Source organism: Solea solea, chromosome 4, assembly GCF_958295425.1.
Source record: "Solea solea chromosome 4, fSolSol10.1, whole genome shotgun sequence".
NCBI lineage: Eukaryota > Metazoa > Chordata > Actinopteri > Pleuronectiformes > Soleidae > Solea > Solea solea.
In genome coordinates this window covers 13,695,037-13,710,111 of record NC_081137.1, presented here as the reverse complement: position 1 = coordinate 13,710,111, position 15,075 = coordinate 13,695,037, and the positions used below count along the sequence as shown (strand labels likewise).

Sequence of the window (15,075 nt, the reverse complement as noted above, 5' to 3'; positions counted from 1 at the left end):
TTAAGAACCAGTGTGACGCAACAGCTGCTGATGTCACCGCGGCCGCGTGAGGTCTCTATGACTCCGTTGCCATGTTGCCTCATCCAACAACTTCCTGGTGTGGGCCAATCGGCGGTGGTTTTCAACAGATAAAGAGTTGCGATTTGAGGATGACTCGCTCATCTCTGCAGGCGGTGTGCACCAGCGCGTCGAAACTGTGACACACACAGATTCTGCACTTACACAACACAACTGTTGCCTGCAGCCGAGGTGAGTAAGAGCACTGATGCAGAGGGAATTGTGACTTAGAGCAGAAAAAGAGACAAGTGGCCCTTTAATGCCCTGGATTTGAGATTAACACAAGCACATTCACCCAAATGCATTTGCTCAATGACAAGTCACATTTACCTAAAATGAGTGGTTGCACAAGATGCCAGGAAACAAATATTGATACTGAGTAGTCATAAGTAGTAATGTCTTGAGCACAGAGTACCATTGGAAACAAAAGCATATAAATATGCAGGAGAAGAGCACATTTGAACACTCCCCCCGTGATATTCACAACTTCCAGAGAGCTGCAAGTATTTGCCGTGATTGTGAGTTGACAAGTTCAGTGTGAATAGAGCAAAAAGACAACAAACTGCGATGACTAGTAGTGCTTAAGTTATAACATAATGGCCTTTGAATATTTCTCTTAAAAACAAAGATGTTTCTCGCTGAATACCTGTACCAAATCCAAATAAAAGCCCTTAACTACTATATAAAACCCACAGAGATGCAAAGTCAGCTTTGTAACATTGTTATACAGAGGTTAACCTGTTTTTCCATGTCTAACTTTAATTAACACAGACATACAGCATGCCCACAGAAAGGTCAGCGACTTGGCTAAAACCTCCTAAAAACCACGACAGTGACGCATACACATCTGATGGAATCTCACAAGTGTTATCTTTATTTTCATATCCAGATAATTCACACAGAGATGATCTCATCACCTCCCTACCAGACCACTGTTAAGAGCGTGTTAAAAAAAACAACCCCCCCATACCTGACTAATTAGATGATTAATACCCTGTTGTCACTCCTCTGAGATGAAAGCCGCCCTGCACATGCTCTGCTGTACGACCAGAACCGCGGGGGTCACTCTGGGTCTCAGCCTGAGAATGTTTCACTGACCTGCAGCGTCTCTCCTGCAGCTCATTAACCAATAGGAGAACCCGCGCGATGGGGATGGATTGGGGCCAATAAAAGGCAATGCCCTCCAGTGGGGACAGACGGGAGATTTATGTGGCTCATATAAAAGGCTATTATGAGACTGCCTGGCATTTTAGGCACACAGGAGGGACGAAACCCTAAAATGTCATGTGCACTAATCAACACACTCAAAATGGAAGAGTATCATTTTCTATGTGGGTTAAAATGCAGCGGGGGCCAGATGAGCGAGGCAGAGGGCAGATGATAATGGTTAGATCTGAGTCTTTCCCCCCCCCAGGCTTTGCCGACGCGACAGCACCATTGTTCTCTCCGCTAAGCTCGCTGAACGGTGACAAAGGAAAAACCCTGCCCAGCAAGCGAGGTCATCGGCCAAAAGAAGTCCAAACACGATCTTAAACACGCAGCCGAAAACAGCTACGAGCCGGTGACGGCCTAATCGCCGTTTGTTCTTTTGCCGCGAGGCACAAAACATATACATTAAGTCTGCTTCGAAAGCCAATTAGTGTTTCGCAGCCAAGCCTCCCATCTCATCACATCCACACTGTGTCTTAATTAGAAGTTGTATTAGACTGAGGGTGTGAGGGGAAAACTCTCTGGGGAGCTTTCACACCATCATTCCTCTAAACACAGTGTGAAGAACGTGACGCACAGAAATCACACAGACACACAAAGCAACACAAAAAAGAATCTGGTTTTCTCTTCCTGATCAAAGCGGTTTGTCTTCACAAAATTCTGTGTCTGACGAACAATTCATTTGCATTTGAAAGGCTGACCGAATAAGTCAAATGACGCATTTCAGATGAATGAATCGAGGAAATCATGTCACTCTTTCTCTTAATTCTGTCGAGGCATAAAGGATTTAAAAAAAGACTTTTCAGATTTTGATTTCTCCCGATTATTACAGGCTAAATTCAAACTTCTCTTACCAGCCGACTGAAACTATAAATTTAAATTAAAGATAAAAGCAAATGATCAAAATAGACATGTTTCTTTTGTCAGCGTAAAACTCATTAACGGGGGAATTTCTGTGCAGGGCAAGAGCTGTGAGGCACAATCACATGCCACTCAAGGCCAAATGTGGCCACATTTAGATTTCTTAGAAACGGAAGAATGTCCTCTTTGTCACATTCTACGACATTAAGACAGGGATCTTGTGAAGGGCGGAGGAACGACTCGATAGAAGACTGCAGGTCAATGCAGTGAAGTCAGCGCTTAGTATGTAATTCTCTTTTTATCCTGCTCAGTATAACCAGAGGAAAACATGAACCCAAGACTGAGCCAGCTTTCAACTAGGATTCTTTATCTGAAGCGATGTATTATGCATAAAAACACTGATGCATGCAAACATACGGTAAAACAAACAAAGAGAGAGATTGATCCCAAAGCTCTTCTCTTTGCACGTTAGTCACAGTTTTAGCAGCGTGTGCAGAGCTGAGTGAAGAACGAGAACAAGCACACATGCTTCTTTTCCATCGTCCATAAACAAAAAACATCTGGTGTAAGAAAAAAAAAAAAAAGAAGGTGCATGAGCCACAAATACCAAACATGAGTGGGTGTTCTGCCGTGTAAATCATCCGTCAAACAAAACAAAAGGTTCATGTCATGTAAACCTCAATACTTTTTATGATCAAATGACAATAATTGCTATTTCTGAATGAACCTCAATCCTATAATGGCACATCTACTGATCGCTTGTTTTCCATCTAATTATGGGGGGGGGGATCATAGTTTTAGAGAAACAAACCACTTAAGGGGAAAACTCTACATAATTGGCTAGAAATGCCAGAAAATATCATATTATAATCCAAGCTTTACCTTTGCATTCGAAACTCAGACAGACAAAAGGTTCCAGCATCTTCTCGGGATAATGTGACAGTTAATTAGTGGAGGAAAGAAAAAAAACTGTCTGTGCTTTAAATGCCAAAGGGCTGTTATATTTAGCTCAGTGAAAACAGCAGACGATACCTAAAATCAACAGCAGAGGGAGCCAGTCCAATTCCATAACACAACCAGAAGTGAAAGGATTTGACATGGAAACACCATGGACTCATCACTTGAGGACCAACAAAGGCTGGTGGGTGTAGAAAGTGAATGGAGGAGGTGATCATGTCACCACATATAAATAAATAATAAATAAAATCATACATGTTCATACATGTTTATGTATGATACAGTTAGTAAATGGGGGGAATAATATACTGAATACAGCATATGTACTTTGATCTAAACGAAATAAATACAAGATGTAATTGCAATCTTGGTTATAAGTTTTCCTATAAAAAAAAAAAAGTGCAAGTATTCTGTGCAAGTATTGCGACGGTGATGGATTTTCTTTGAGCACTACATCACTGCCTCTGCTGCAGTCAATAGACCCATCAGATAAGAACAATGGTCAACTCTGTGCTGAAAGAAAAGACACCGGGGGGGGGGAGCCAGAGCGCACACATGGAGAGGGACACACTGATAAAAAAAAGAGACACAGAGCAAACAGATGGAAGTGACATTGGTGATAAATAGAAGAGAACAAATGTGAGGGGGTGGGGGTGGGTGGGGGGGATAAAAGAGAGGAAACACAGCTTGTCTGTGTATGTGACATGTGAGTGTGCATATGTCAGCCAGAAACCTTTTGTTTGAGGAGCTTGCTGCGGACGCGGCCCCATAGCTTGGCCCCGGTGTTGGTGTGCCTCTTGAGCACAGGGGTCTGGGGCTGGCTGGACAGATTGTGCTGGTTCTGGTCCACGCAGCAGTGCTGCTCCAGACGCTCACACACTGAGTTCAAGTTTACGTCTGACACCAGGATCTCCGTCATTCCCGAATGCCTCTGATGTCCTCCTCCCACCGGAACACAGGTGGAGGAAGTGTACCGCTCGCAAACGAGGAGGGACGGGAGGCTGGATCCCCGTGTTGACCTCTCGCAGATCAACAGACCAGGTGCTGGACAGAGAGGCTCCAAAAGGATGGATGGAAAAAAAAAAAACAAAGCCTCCGAGAGATGCTGCTCACTTCAAAAAAGGGATGACTGATAAGAGAGAGGAAGACAAGATGCTACCATGGTTTCCTTGATAAGCCTGACGGTAAATCCACGTTGATGCTTCTCTCTGTGAGCTCATTCCACAGTCAGCTGCCAACATCTCCTCACTGTGCAGTCTGACTTCCACAACAGCAGACACAGAGCGCTAGAGCGAGGCAGTGAGAGAGAGAGAGAGAGAGAGAGAGAGAGAGCGAGAACGCACCAGAGAAGAGGGAGGGAGCTCAAGGGAGTGAATGAGGTCCTGTTGTCACTGCTTCTCCAGATGTTGATGGACACACCTCCACAGGGAGGAGGGAGGAGTGGTGGAAGTAACGAAGAGTCAATGAAAAGAGGAGAGCGAGGGAGCGAGGGAGGGAGTGAAAAAAGGACAGATGAGGGAGCGAGGGACTGCTAAAGGCCGGGTCTGTGTTTTTTAGTGTTTTTTCCTCAGTGCTTTGACCCCTTGTCAACCTTTCCCAGAGCTGGTCAGCTCAATCCGGAAGTCAGTGGAGGGAGGAATCATGTGATGATGAGGAGGAGGCAGAGAAGGTGTGAAACTTTGAAGTGGGAAGAAAAGTGAACATGTGATGTTTTTTTTTTCTTCTTCTCCATTTAAGTCAAAAACGACCTCAGTAAAAATGGAATGAGCTTTAAAAAAGCGTCCACGATCCACGTTTCTCCATCTGTGTCCACGCTCTTCACCCTCCTCTTTCTCTTTGCATTTCACTTCCTCGCATCACAATCTGTAAGTTACACCATGTCCTTTTTCCACTCACTGTTAATATGTGTGTGTGTGTTTATATGATGTTGATTCCACTACAGTGCTTAACCCTGCCTGTTGACATTGGAAAGTCACTCAAAGACATGCACAAGCACTCCCACCCCCTGGGAGACACGCAGAGCAAATCACCATCTTTATTAAACAGGACAGCCAGAGTCGGCTGCTCTTAGAAAGGCGTACAAAAAAGAAATACAATTATCGATTGGGGAAAGGGGAATCACCCCATGCCTGTCAAACTCCATCCCCGTCCACCTTGTCCCATCTCGTCTGAATCAGATGAGGGGGGGGGGGAACCGTGGGGCTTTGGAAAGGTTACAGTCATGAGGCTGCATTTTTTAAAATCTTCAGATCAGTAAAACAAAAGCGTCTTTGTGCCGAGAGGTAGTTGTGATTCAGAGTTGGAGTGTACCTGCACGTGAAAGGAAACCTGTTGTTTGTACAGATGTACAGAAATGATGAGTTACAGCTGTGCGAGGGGAAAAAAAAGATCTGATTTAATCACGGAGGGAAGAGGTTAAAATGTTGTTTTTTAATGACGGCAAACGACGTGACTGAAAATCACAGTAATAAAGGCACAGCTGCTATAAAGTTACTATGAAATACTGTGATTGTACAGGAAACTGCTGCATAACAAATAGTCATTTACTACTCATTTACTCAAATGCACATGTGAATTTCTAGAAGTGATACTTTTACTTTGTCTGTTGGAAAAATTCCCTTTACTTCAGCAGTTACCAGCAGAGAAAGGGAAATGACTTTTCTCCCACTGTGAACTCGTAACAAAAATAAAAGTCATGATGCCATCATGAGTCGCAGCAGACAGCAGCAGACAGGGTGATACCACCGTGGCCTTTATGTCTGACTCTGTGGAGAGAGAATGGGTGTAGGCTGCTCTGATATGGAAGAGACGTCAGCCAACCTTCACCACAGAGTATTTTTGTGTACTGGGCTTCGTAACTATGAGATATACACACAGTATGCGTCACATCTAGGAAAGAATGTCTGGGAAAACCATGTTTTGCAAATTGGGGGGGGAAGAAAAAGCCCCGCGGGGAAGCAGGAGATATTTTTGGGAAAGATCACAGAGGAGGGGAAGACAAAAATAGACCAGTGTTTTAACTGGCTATAGGTTAACGTTTGTATAAAGTATAAAGTGTTTCAGTTATTCTCGGTGTTGAGAATAACAGGAAAATAAAATCTGAATTCTTAATCACTGCCCTAATGGTTATTTTCAGTCCAGTCTGAGATAAATCAGTTTATCCTTAATGGAGATGTTTTTTTCACTCTCATATCTTAAAACCCGTCAACCTGAGATATGTTGCTTTGCTTTATCACATTATCATAAAACTCGAAAACAAGAGACATAAAAATCCACCCTTCCATAGTTCAACAAAGCTTCCTCTGTCTTTTAAACTAGGACGATTATAGTCTTATCTAATCGTAGCTAAATTTAGCAAACGATCAATAAATTGATAAATCTGATTATTTATATAATCTGTTATTTCATGAAGTTGTTTGTAACTTGTTTTGTCTATAAAATGGTAGAAAACTGTGAAAAATGTTATCTCAAATCTTATTCAAAAGAGGCTGGAAACATCATTTTATTTTACTCACACCAATAATTGATAAGTATATTGTGGTATTGTATTGTATTCTTTTTTATATATATATAAATATAAATATATATATATATATATATATATATATATATATATATATATATATATATAAAAATATAAAGAACACTTTCAGAAAGCACAATCTTGTTTTTTGAAAGATCAGCAGCAGCAGCAGCTTTGAGGTGTCTATAGTATCAGGTCAACCAGAGTCTAACGCGTCACAACACATCACACATGCACAAAATCACAGAGTGCGCACACGTGAACGTATGAACTCCCCCAGCAGCACAAAAACACACACTGTACATTCATAAAGTGATATATATATATATATATGTCGAGTGCTCCACTCTCCGCACCAAGCGTGAGCTCATAACTTTTTTATGGCATTAAAACCATCACTGCACACGCAGACGTGTTGACCCAGAACACTGCGGGTTCACACAACTCCACACACATGCACACACAGACCGCCACACTTCACCACAACCCACATTTATTCTATATATGACACTGAAATAGAAAATAATAACAGGAGTGAGATGTGTCACAATAATATTTTGTCTCCATCTTCTTGGAAAAATAACTATTTTCGGCTCCCTGGTTTTGCTGCGTTTCAGAGGAGTGGAAAAAACGGCCCCTTATTTTCTTAAAAGGCCCTGGCAAAGATTTAAAAAAAAAAAAAAAAAAAAAGGGACTACAGAGATATATTAATTGTAGGAGAAGAAGAACTGTGTGGGGCCTTGAGCTTGAGAGACATGGGAATGATAAAAAAGAGAATAGAGGCAAGACGAGGAGGAGGAGGAGGAAAATGACGTACAGTGGGGAGATAAGATTAAGACTTCTTGTGGGAATGAAAGACGACATAAAAGAAGAGAGCAATTAGTAAAAGTGGTAATCCTTGAAATCTGTTTGTGTACCAGTATAATGGTGTTGATGACACAACAGAGCACTTTCTGCCCGGAAATCTGTCCAGAGAACAACTTCATTAACACAAAGTTATTATATTACATTTTTGGGATATGAAAAAAAAAAGAAAAGAAACATTAAAAGTGGGAGAACAGATGGTTCAGGTCTGAGTGCCTATGATCTGACTCAGGACCGGTCCTGGTTCTTAATTATAGATGGGCTGCGTGGCACAGCCCCTCGTAAAGCTGCTCCATACGACCAGACTGTGTGGGGGGGGAGGGAGGGAGGGAGGGAGGGAGAATGTTGAGCGAGGTTCCCGCTTTCTACTCCAAACTCCGTGTGGGAGAAAAAGAAGAAGCAGGATTCTGTTGATGGTGCGATTCTCTTGTCCTGCAGATTTCAGCACTACGGTCTGCCAATCACAGAGGCCTTTCGTGAGCCCGGGATGAATAAATGATCAATTTAACGACTATACGGGCGCTCCGACATGAATACGGAGCAGCTCGGAATCCATGCCCGTGGCTCATAAATATGCAACGGGCCCTGACCGCAAGTCTACAGTCAGGTGTTTGCTATTCAACAAGCCTCCGAGTGTACGGCGCACATGCACTGGGAGCTTTACACAGCTGCGGAAAACATCTGCCTGTGAATGTTCTGGAGCCGACCTTCACCGTATTCCCTCCGTACGAGTAACAAACCGCGTGTGTGATGTCACTTCGTCGTAAATGGCCTCCGAAGACATAGCTGGGATATTTGACATCAACAAGAGCCTGTAACTACAACAACAGATTGTTTTTGACAGATCGTATCTGGGGCTTACAACGTGGACTTCTCCCCGCCCTGTCTTCTCCTGCATTATGTGCAGCACACTGTATGGATGGTTGGTGTTTTGGCCCCGGTTCTGACCTGGTACCACACGTGGGGACAGCCTTAATTATGACACAGCTGGCATTACATTGCATGTTGGATTCGTCTTCTGTGACCATACGGTCTGGCTTCCCAGGCCTTCATTCAAAAAGCCACTGAGGTCATAGCTGCTTGCAATAACAAAATGTTTTTAATGAATCTGACTGTACAGGTGTGTCTGCTGTCAGTGTATGTCTGTGTGTGTGTGTGTGTGTGTGTGTACAAGTGACAGAGAGAGAGGGAAAGAGAAAAGAAAGGAGAAGACTTGAGTGAATTGAGTGACTCAAAGCTCTACTCCAGCGACTACAACATGAAGTTTTAACCATTTGAAAAAGAAATCATATTGAGATCAGTGTTAGTATTGTGGCTAGAAATAAATAAATGAGAAATTTAAAGTGAAAAGCCAGAAAAAGAAAAAAAAACTGAAATAGGCGACACCTATTGTTTTTTTATGAATGGATCTGAGGACACATTCAGAAACTTCAGACCTGAACATAGTACAATCTGCCCATGATCAGATCACTCACATCGCCTGAATTAGGTTATTGTTGTAAGGGTGGAATATTGGTTTGATAATTTGGGAATATTCGCACATTTAAATAAACTTTTAAATGTGCTATCCCTCTACTCAAGACTCCAGAGAGTGCATACAATCTTTCATCTTCTTTTTTTGGTTGCTATGGATTAGGGGTTGCCAGAGCTGATCTTTTTTCTAAATCCACATTATTGAATTGGCAAAGATTCTTTTTTTTCTCTCTCTCTCTTTCTACAACCCCCCATTCATCTGGCACCACGAGTACACACATGCACCTTCAGAATCCGAACAAATTAGACACTTTGGATGTAAGTGCTTTGCCCAGGGGCACATTGGCATGTAAACTAACCGAGCTGAGGATTGAACACTCGGATCACAACCTGCTCAATCAGAGACAATTACTCAGAGATTGTAATTGGCACATGTTTATAGTTTTGGACATAGTCACACAAGCTGTTTCAGCTTTCTTTCTTTCTTTAAGCTTCACTAAACTAACTGAAAGGGTCTATCGCCAAAGTTAAGGAATGTGAGAACATTACTGATCATCTCATCTACTGTTAGAATTGAATAGATCATCATCATAATTCTAAAAAAAGATACTTTTATGATAGATAATAAGCATATTTCTCCTAGTCTAGACTCCAGCACCAGTCCCGTTCATCTTAGCCACATCACAGGCTGACAACATGGCAGTTCATAGAGGCCAAATAAAGGTGATCTTTTTTTTTTAGACATGACAATCAAGACTTTGGGTCCAAAACTTTGGGCTTATTTAACGAGCTCATCGGACACAAAGTGCTGTGTTTTCATCCCGTGTGCCCTCTGAGGACTGTGACTGACTCACATGATGATTGATTGAGTGACACCGATAGCTGCGAGCCATGCCACGGATAATTCAATCAGGTTTAAAGTGATGGGCCTCCATAAGTATGTTTACGGAGAGACCCACTCTACCTCTTTGATCTCTCCAGCCTGATTCTCTCAAGCTTAAGCAAGAAGGAGGGGAAGAGAGTAAATGAGGTGTGTGTGTGTGTGTGTAAGGGGGCACTTGACAGAGGGTCCTTCAGGGTACAGTGAGAGTGGTTAAGATGGGAGCACAGCAGTGGTGGGGTGGTTTTGGCAGGGTGAGAAATCGTAGCCTCGGGGCGCTCTACAGATTAATCCTGCTTCTCATTCCTCTGAGCCAATGGGAGCAGAAACTTCCTTCGATTAACCGCTCCATCACTTATTAAGCACTTCAGAACAAAGGTGGTGATGGAGCACAAGGAGGTAAGACAAGAGAGAAAGAGATGGGGGGAGGTTTCATTGGCATGGAGCTGGAGTCTGCTGTGTTGGGTGTGGTTGGGATGAGAAGGGGAGTGTGTGTATGTATCTGCTCAGAGACAGAGAGTAGGAGGAAAAACAAAGCTTTCAGGATATGAAAGGCTATGAATAGACTAAGGCATTTAAAGCCTTGAAAATTCGTCTTCATCTCCTTTAGTGTTTTATGGCAGGTGGCATTGTTGCTCCTCTTTCCCTTTCCAAATAGTCCTCCACCTTTAAAATGTACTTAAAGGCACATCTAGCCAACAACAAATATTTGAGTCTAACCAGTACAAGTGGATGCAGAGAATCAAAGATAAAGAGAGGAGGGGGGGGGGAGAAAACAGAGCGAGGTGAACTGCAACAGCAAACAAAGCTTTCCCAAGCAGAATGAGACACACAGTGAAGCAGTAATGCTGCAGGTTTTATGACAAATACCTTAACAGAACATTGAGGTCAGACCCTGTCACATCTCTCTTTGCTATAACTGCTAATTGTTATGTTTAATTCAACGTTTTTCTTTTATTTACCACGTACCACTGATTTCGTATTTTTTCATCAGGCCGTTTTTTGCTCTTTACTCATTTAAAGTGAAATATGAACCCAGTGGGCACTAATAATGCAAATCACAGGTAACACCCCATGTAGTCAGCAAGTTAATCTGTCTCTGCGACGTAGTTTTCGGCAGAGAAATTAGTCTAGAATAAAACGAGTACATGCAAAGGTGCACACCAACATTCAAATGCGTCTCTCCTTGGCTCGGAGTCTGTTTCTTCATTACACAACCGAAGTGTCTCTGCGGAGATAATTACACCTCAGCAACACAGCGAACATCCTTTAATTACATCTCATCCACTCGTCCCTGGCAAACACTGCAACACAATCTCAGCCAAAATAAAAATAAAAGAAGGCAAAGCTGCCAAGTGAATGTGGATTTTTGAAACCTCATGATGATGGGTAAAAAACGATTACAAGCAAAGCTCCATGATAGCTAGTGTTAGTTGATGTTAGTGTAATTAGGACAACACCAGACTGTGTGTGTGGGGGTTGTGCAATGTTTCAACAACAATCTCAGATGTGGAGTTAGAGGAAACACTGTCGTACTACGATGTGGACATGGAGGCTGAAGTTGTGATCTCGGCTTGACTGGGACATGCCCGAAGTGCACAGTGTGACCTAGTTCCAGGATGACAACACCACTGACCTGCTTGAATTATTCATTCTGAAGTGTTAACCCAAAGCTGACTGGACGCAGCCACCTGGAAGATTACATGAGCATGGAGGAGAGAGACGGGACTAAAAAAGAGGGGAGATGGTAACAGGATTATCTACAAAGACAGGAGATAAGATAAGGAAGTATTACACAACTGGAGGCTAGAGTACAGTGCTGTGGTTTCTCTGATTCAGAAAAAAGCCGGTCCAATTTACTTTAGCCCCCAAAAATCATTTAACCATCACAGCTGTTAAATTAGGGTAAAAAAAAACCTATTTAAAGGTCATATGCTTAGCTAAGTGGCTATAGCTTTAAAGCACACTGTGTGTCCCGTTTCCTTCCACATGTCCAAAAAGGCAGAGGACACTCTATAGAGTATGTCGAACCTGCGATGGATTGGTGTCCAGGATGTACCCCGACTTTTACCCAGCAGGGATTGGCACCATGGGCCCCGCAATCCTCATGCAGAGGATAAAGGCGGTAGACAATGGTAAATGGACTAGTCCTTTCAGCAGGACAGTGATCAAAACAAAAACGGTACAGTTAAAAAAATGTTTTTTATATTGTCAGACAAAGTATAGAGGCAGACAACAAGTTCCGACACTCTCTCCCTCCAGCAGACGAGGGTCAGCAGTGATTCTGTTTACTCATTTACAGCAACTTCCATCTCCCCAGTTCCCTTTCCATCACCAATAACGAGAAAAAGAAGACAGTTAAAAAAAAAAATCAGTGACAGGTCAAAACCTCATTAGCAGGCGAAGAAGACAAATCAATATAAGTGGAAAATCAATGAATCCGACTACTGCAGCAGCTTCAGCTCCCGACATGAGCTCTGGTGATTGCTGTGTTGACCAGTTGACCAGTCTTTGTGTAACAGCGTTAGCAGCGCAGACAAACCACCTCAGGCTAATGGAAACGAGTGGCAGCTAAACACTTCATCTCAGTCTCTCTTTCTCTTATTTCACCTTCACGCTGCTTTGATCTTCAATTGGCTTCTTCTCCTGCTTCTATTTCACAGATATAGAAGACAGATTATAAACTCAACCAGAGTGTTTCTCTCTGATGATATATACAGGCAGCCAGTGATAGGATTAGTGTGGCTTGATCACGGTGGCCTCCATCTCACCACAGCTTATCAGCGGTTCTTCATGCAGGAGGAGTGAACCGTCATCAGGTCACACACAGATGCAAGCAATCCAAACACCACCTGCACACGTCCCTCTCCTGGCTGTTATACAACACATCTTACGTAATTCAAATGTGTTACTGTGAAACAGACTTTTGAGGGAACAGGTACACACTTGAGCTGGCGCCCCCGGTGGATCGACATATTTAATGCTTCTGCCCGGAACCAAAGAATATTGCTCGGCACAACGCGACGGTTATGCAACAGGCTGCTCCGAGTGAAGCGGCACACCTGAAAAGAAACAGTGAGAAACACTAGGAGCTGTGTTGTTCTCGTAGGTTATGCGTTGCGGGGATTCATATCATAGTGGAATATTTTATAGTGCCTGCGTTCAAACGGTGCTGCAATAAAGGTTTGTGTAATAACATATAATAAGGAAGAAACTCAGGGGAAAAAGGAGATTCATTCCAGCTATAACCACGGTTGTGTTTTTGGTACCACACAAGGCTTAAAGCTGCAGTGCGTCATGTTTGGTTGATTTTTGTTGTTGACGTTATGAAATGATGTCAAATTATTTGCATGTGGTTTCCTTCATCTGACAACAGGCTCTGTCAAACAATACAATCAGGCCCGGCCGAGGGAGCGTTTGTGTGTGTGGAGCATCAGCACATGGGTGGGCGGAGTCAAGAAGCATTTATCCTGTCAAACTGCTGAAAGATTGGGGGTTTTAAGCAGGAGAGTTCACTTTTCCTGGGCAATTCTTTGTGTTTTCAGTCAAACTCCGGCCTGTTTCTAGTCTTCTCACTCTACAAGCACAATGCCGCTGTTGTCTCCACCTATATTGACATAACATTAACTTCCTGTGTGCAGGATAAGATAAGACTGATCAGCATCGTGTGAACTCATTTTACATCGGTTTGAATCTAAGGGACATTTGTATATAGATGAAAGTTAAGCAACGCAGTTTTATGCAGTGCAGAATGATCTAAGCACAGGATTAATATTCCTTAACTCATGCAGATGACAGAAGATGAAGTTAAGGCAGCACCAGTGCTGGATTTGGTGAAGCCATGATCTCATCGCTTTTACACAGCTGACAAGTTGAAAACATCCTTGTGGGGGGTCAGTGGAGATTTAAGAAACGTTTCCTCCACATGAAAACAATTACATCATCATTAGCGTAATTTATGGTTGCAATAAGGGGCACAACACAGAGGCCTAAAGTTAAAAATTGCAAGACGCTAATCAAAAGGAGCTTAATTACTGAGGTGCAGGGAGAGTTATGCAAGCACCTTTTAATCATTTCTGTTCTGTGTTAACGTTACATTATCTCATTAGAGTATATACAGCATGTACTGTATCTGTGAAGTGAGGATGGACATGTATCCTGGTGGCCAGATGTCAGCCTGGTGACAGATTTGTAAGGAGGAACTGGAAAAGAGTTGCATAGATAAAGCTACAGTTTCAGACTGGATGGCACATGGAAGGCATTTTTGATCAAAACTGATGTTTCCCACAGTTTTAGTATACTCTCCTTATCATGAAACCAGATATGTATCCATATCACCACCAAAATCAAAATACCAAAAATAATTTCTCCTTTGGGCAAATAACTACATCCCTCGAAAATGTTATTAAAACCCGTTCCCTTACTTTTTGACCCCTGAAAAGACCCCCCCCCCCCCCCCCCCCATTGATGGAGGCAACAACGAATAGATAAAAGCAGAGTAGTTATGAGTATCAAGCTTTTGAGCTCAGAATTCATGAAGTGTGTACAGTCTGAGCAGGAAACGGGCAGTCTCCCTCCCTCCCTTGCCCTGGGACAGCCAGGAAGTCATAAACCATCAAACGACTGGCACTTGGCACTCCTCGTGCTCCTGCCATGTGAATAGCACAATGTCACGGGAAGTTATAGACTTAGAACCTGAGCGATGATTGCAATAACTCAATGCTTTGAGGGTAAACTGGGGGTTTCAGAGTAGTTTCTGTACACAAAGAAGACATGTTAGTGGTCTGTCAGTGTCGTGTGCATTTACACTGATCACAGAGAGACTTTGTCCCACTCAGATAAGTCAAGTGGAGGGAACATGGAAAGGTGATGAGCACTTACTGAAAACAGACATGAAGTCTTTCGAACCATTTATCATAAAATAGATTTTGTTTTTGCCAGATAAATAATTGAGTTAGAGAATAAAACCTTAGAATAGTCATCTAACATAATCAGGCTGTTAATTTGCTGGTGTCCAACTACTACATTGCACCCAATGAACATGAGCTCTTGCTTATACTTGGGTTAAAGGAAGTATACATTTGTCCTGACCATTTTATTTTTTAGATCCATGTACTTATGCTGGGCAGGTTTTTCTCAGGCATAAACTATATAAAATCATTTTATTTCATAGTCATTTTCTTTTCTACACTTTATAAGAGGTTGGGGATAAGCAGCAATGAAATGTCATAAACGGGACAAACTGTAGTTC

General features: G+C 42.6%; 1 protein-coding gene across 5 annotated transcripts in view; it reads right to left on the bottom strand.

Annotated features, from left to right (window-relative positions):
- Positions 1-15,075, bottom strand: part of abr (ABR activator of RhoGEF and GTPase) — a 120,058-nt gene that overhangs the window by 10,098 nt on the left and 94,885 nt on the right. Inside the window, exon 1 of one of the 5 annotated variants that reach the window (XM_058626983.1) lies at positions 3,818-4,412. The exons of the other annotated variants lie outside the window; for them this stretch is intronic. Coding sequence (XP_058482966.1) covers positions 3,818-4,003 — 186 coding nt within the window. The 5' untranslated portion in view covers positions 4,004-4,412. Of the gene's footprint in view, positions 1-3,817; positions 4,413-15,075 lie in introns of those variants that run through there. 5 annotated transcript variants of the gene reach the window in all.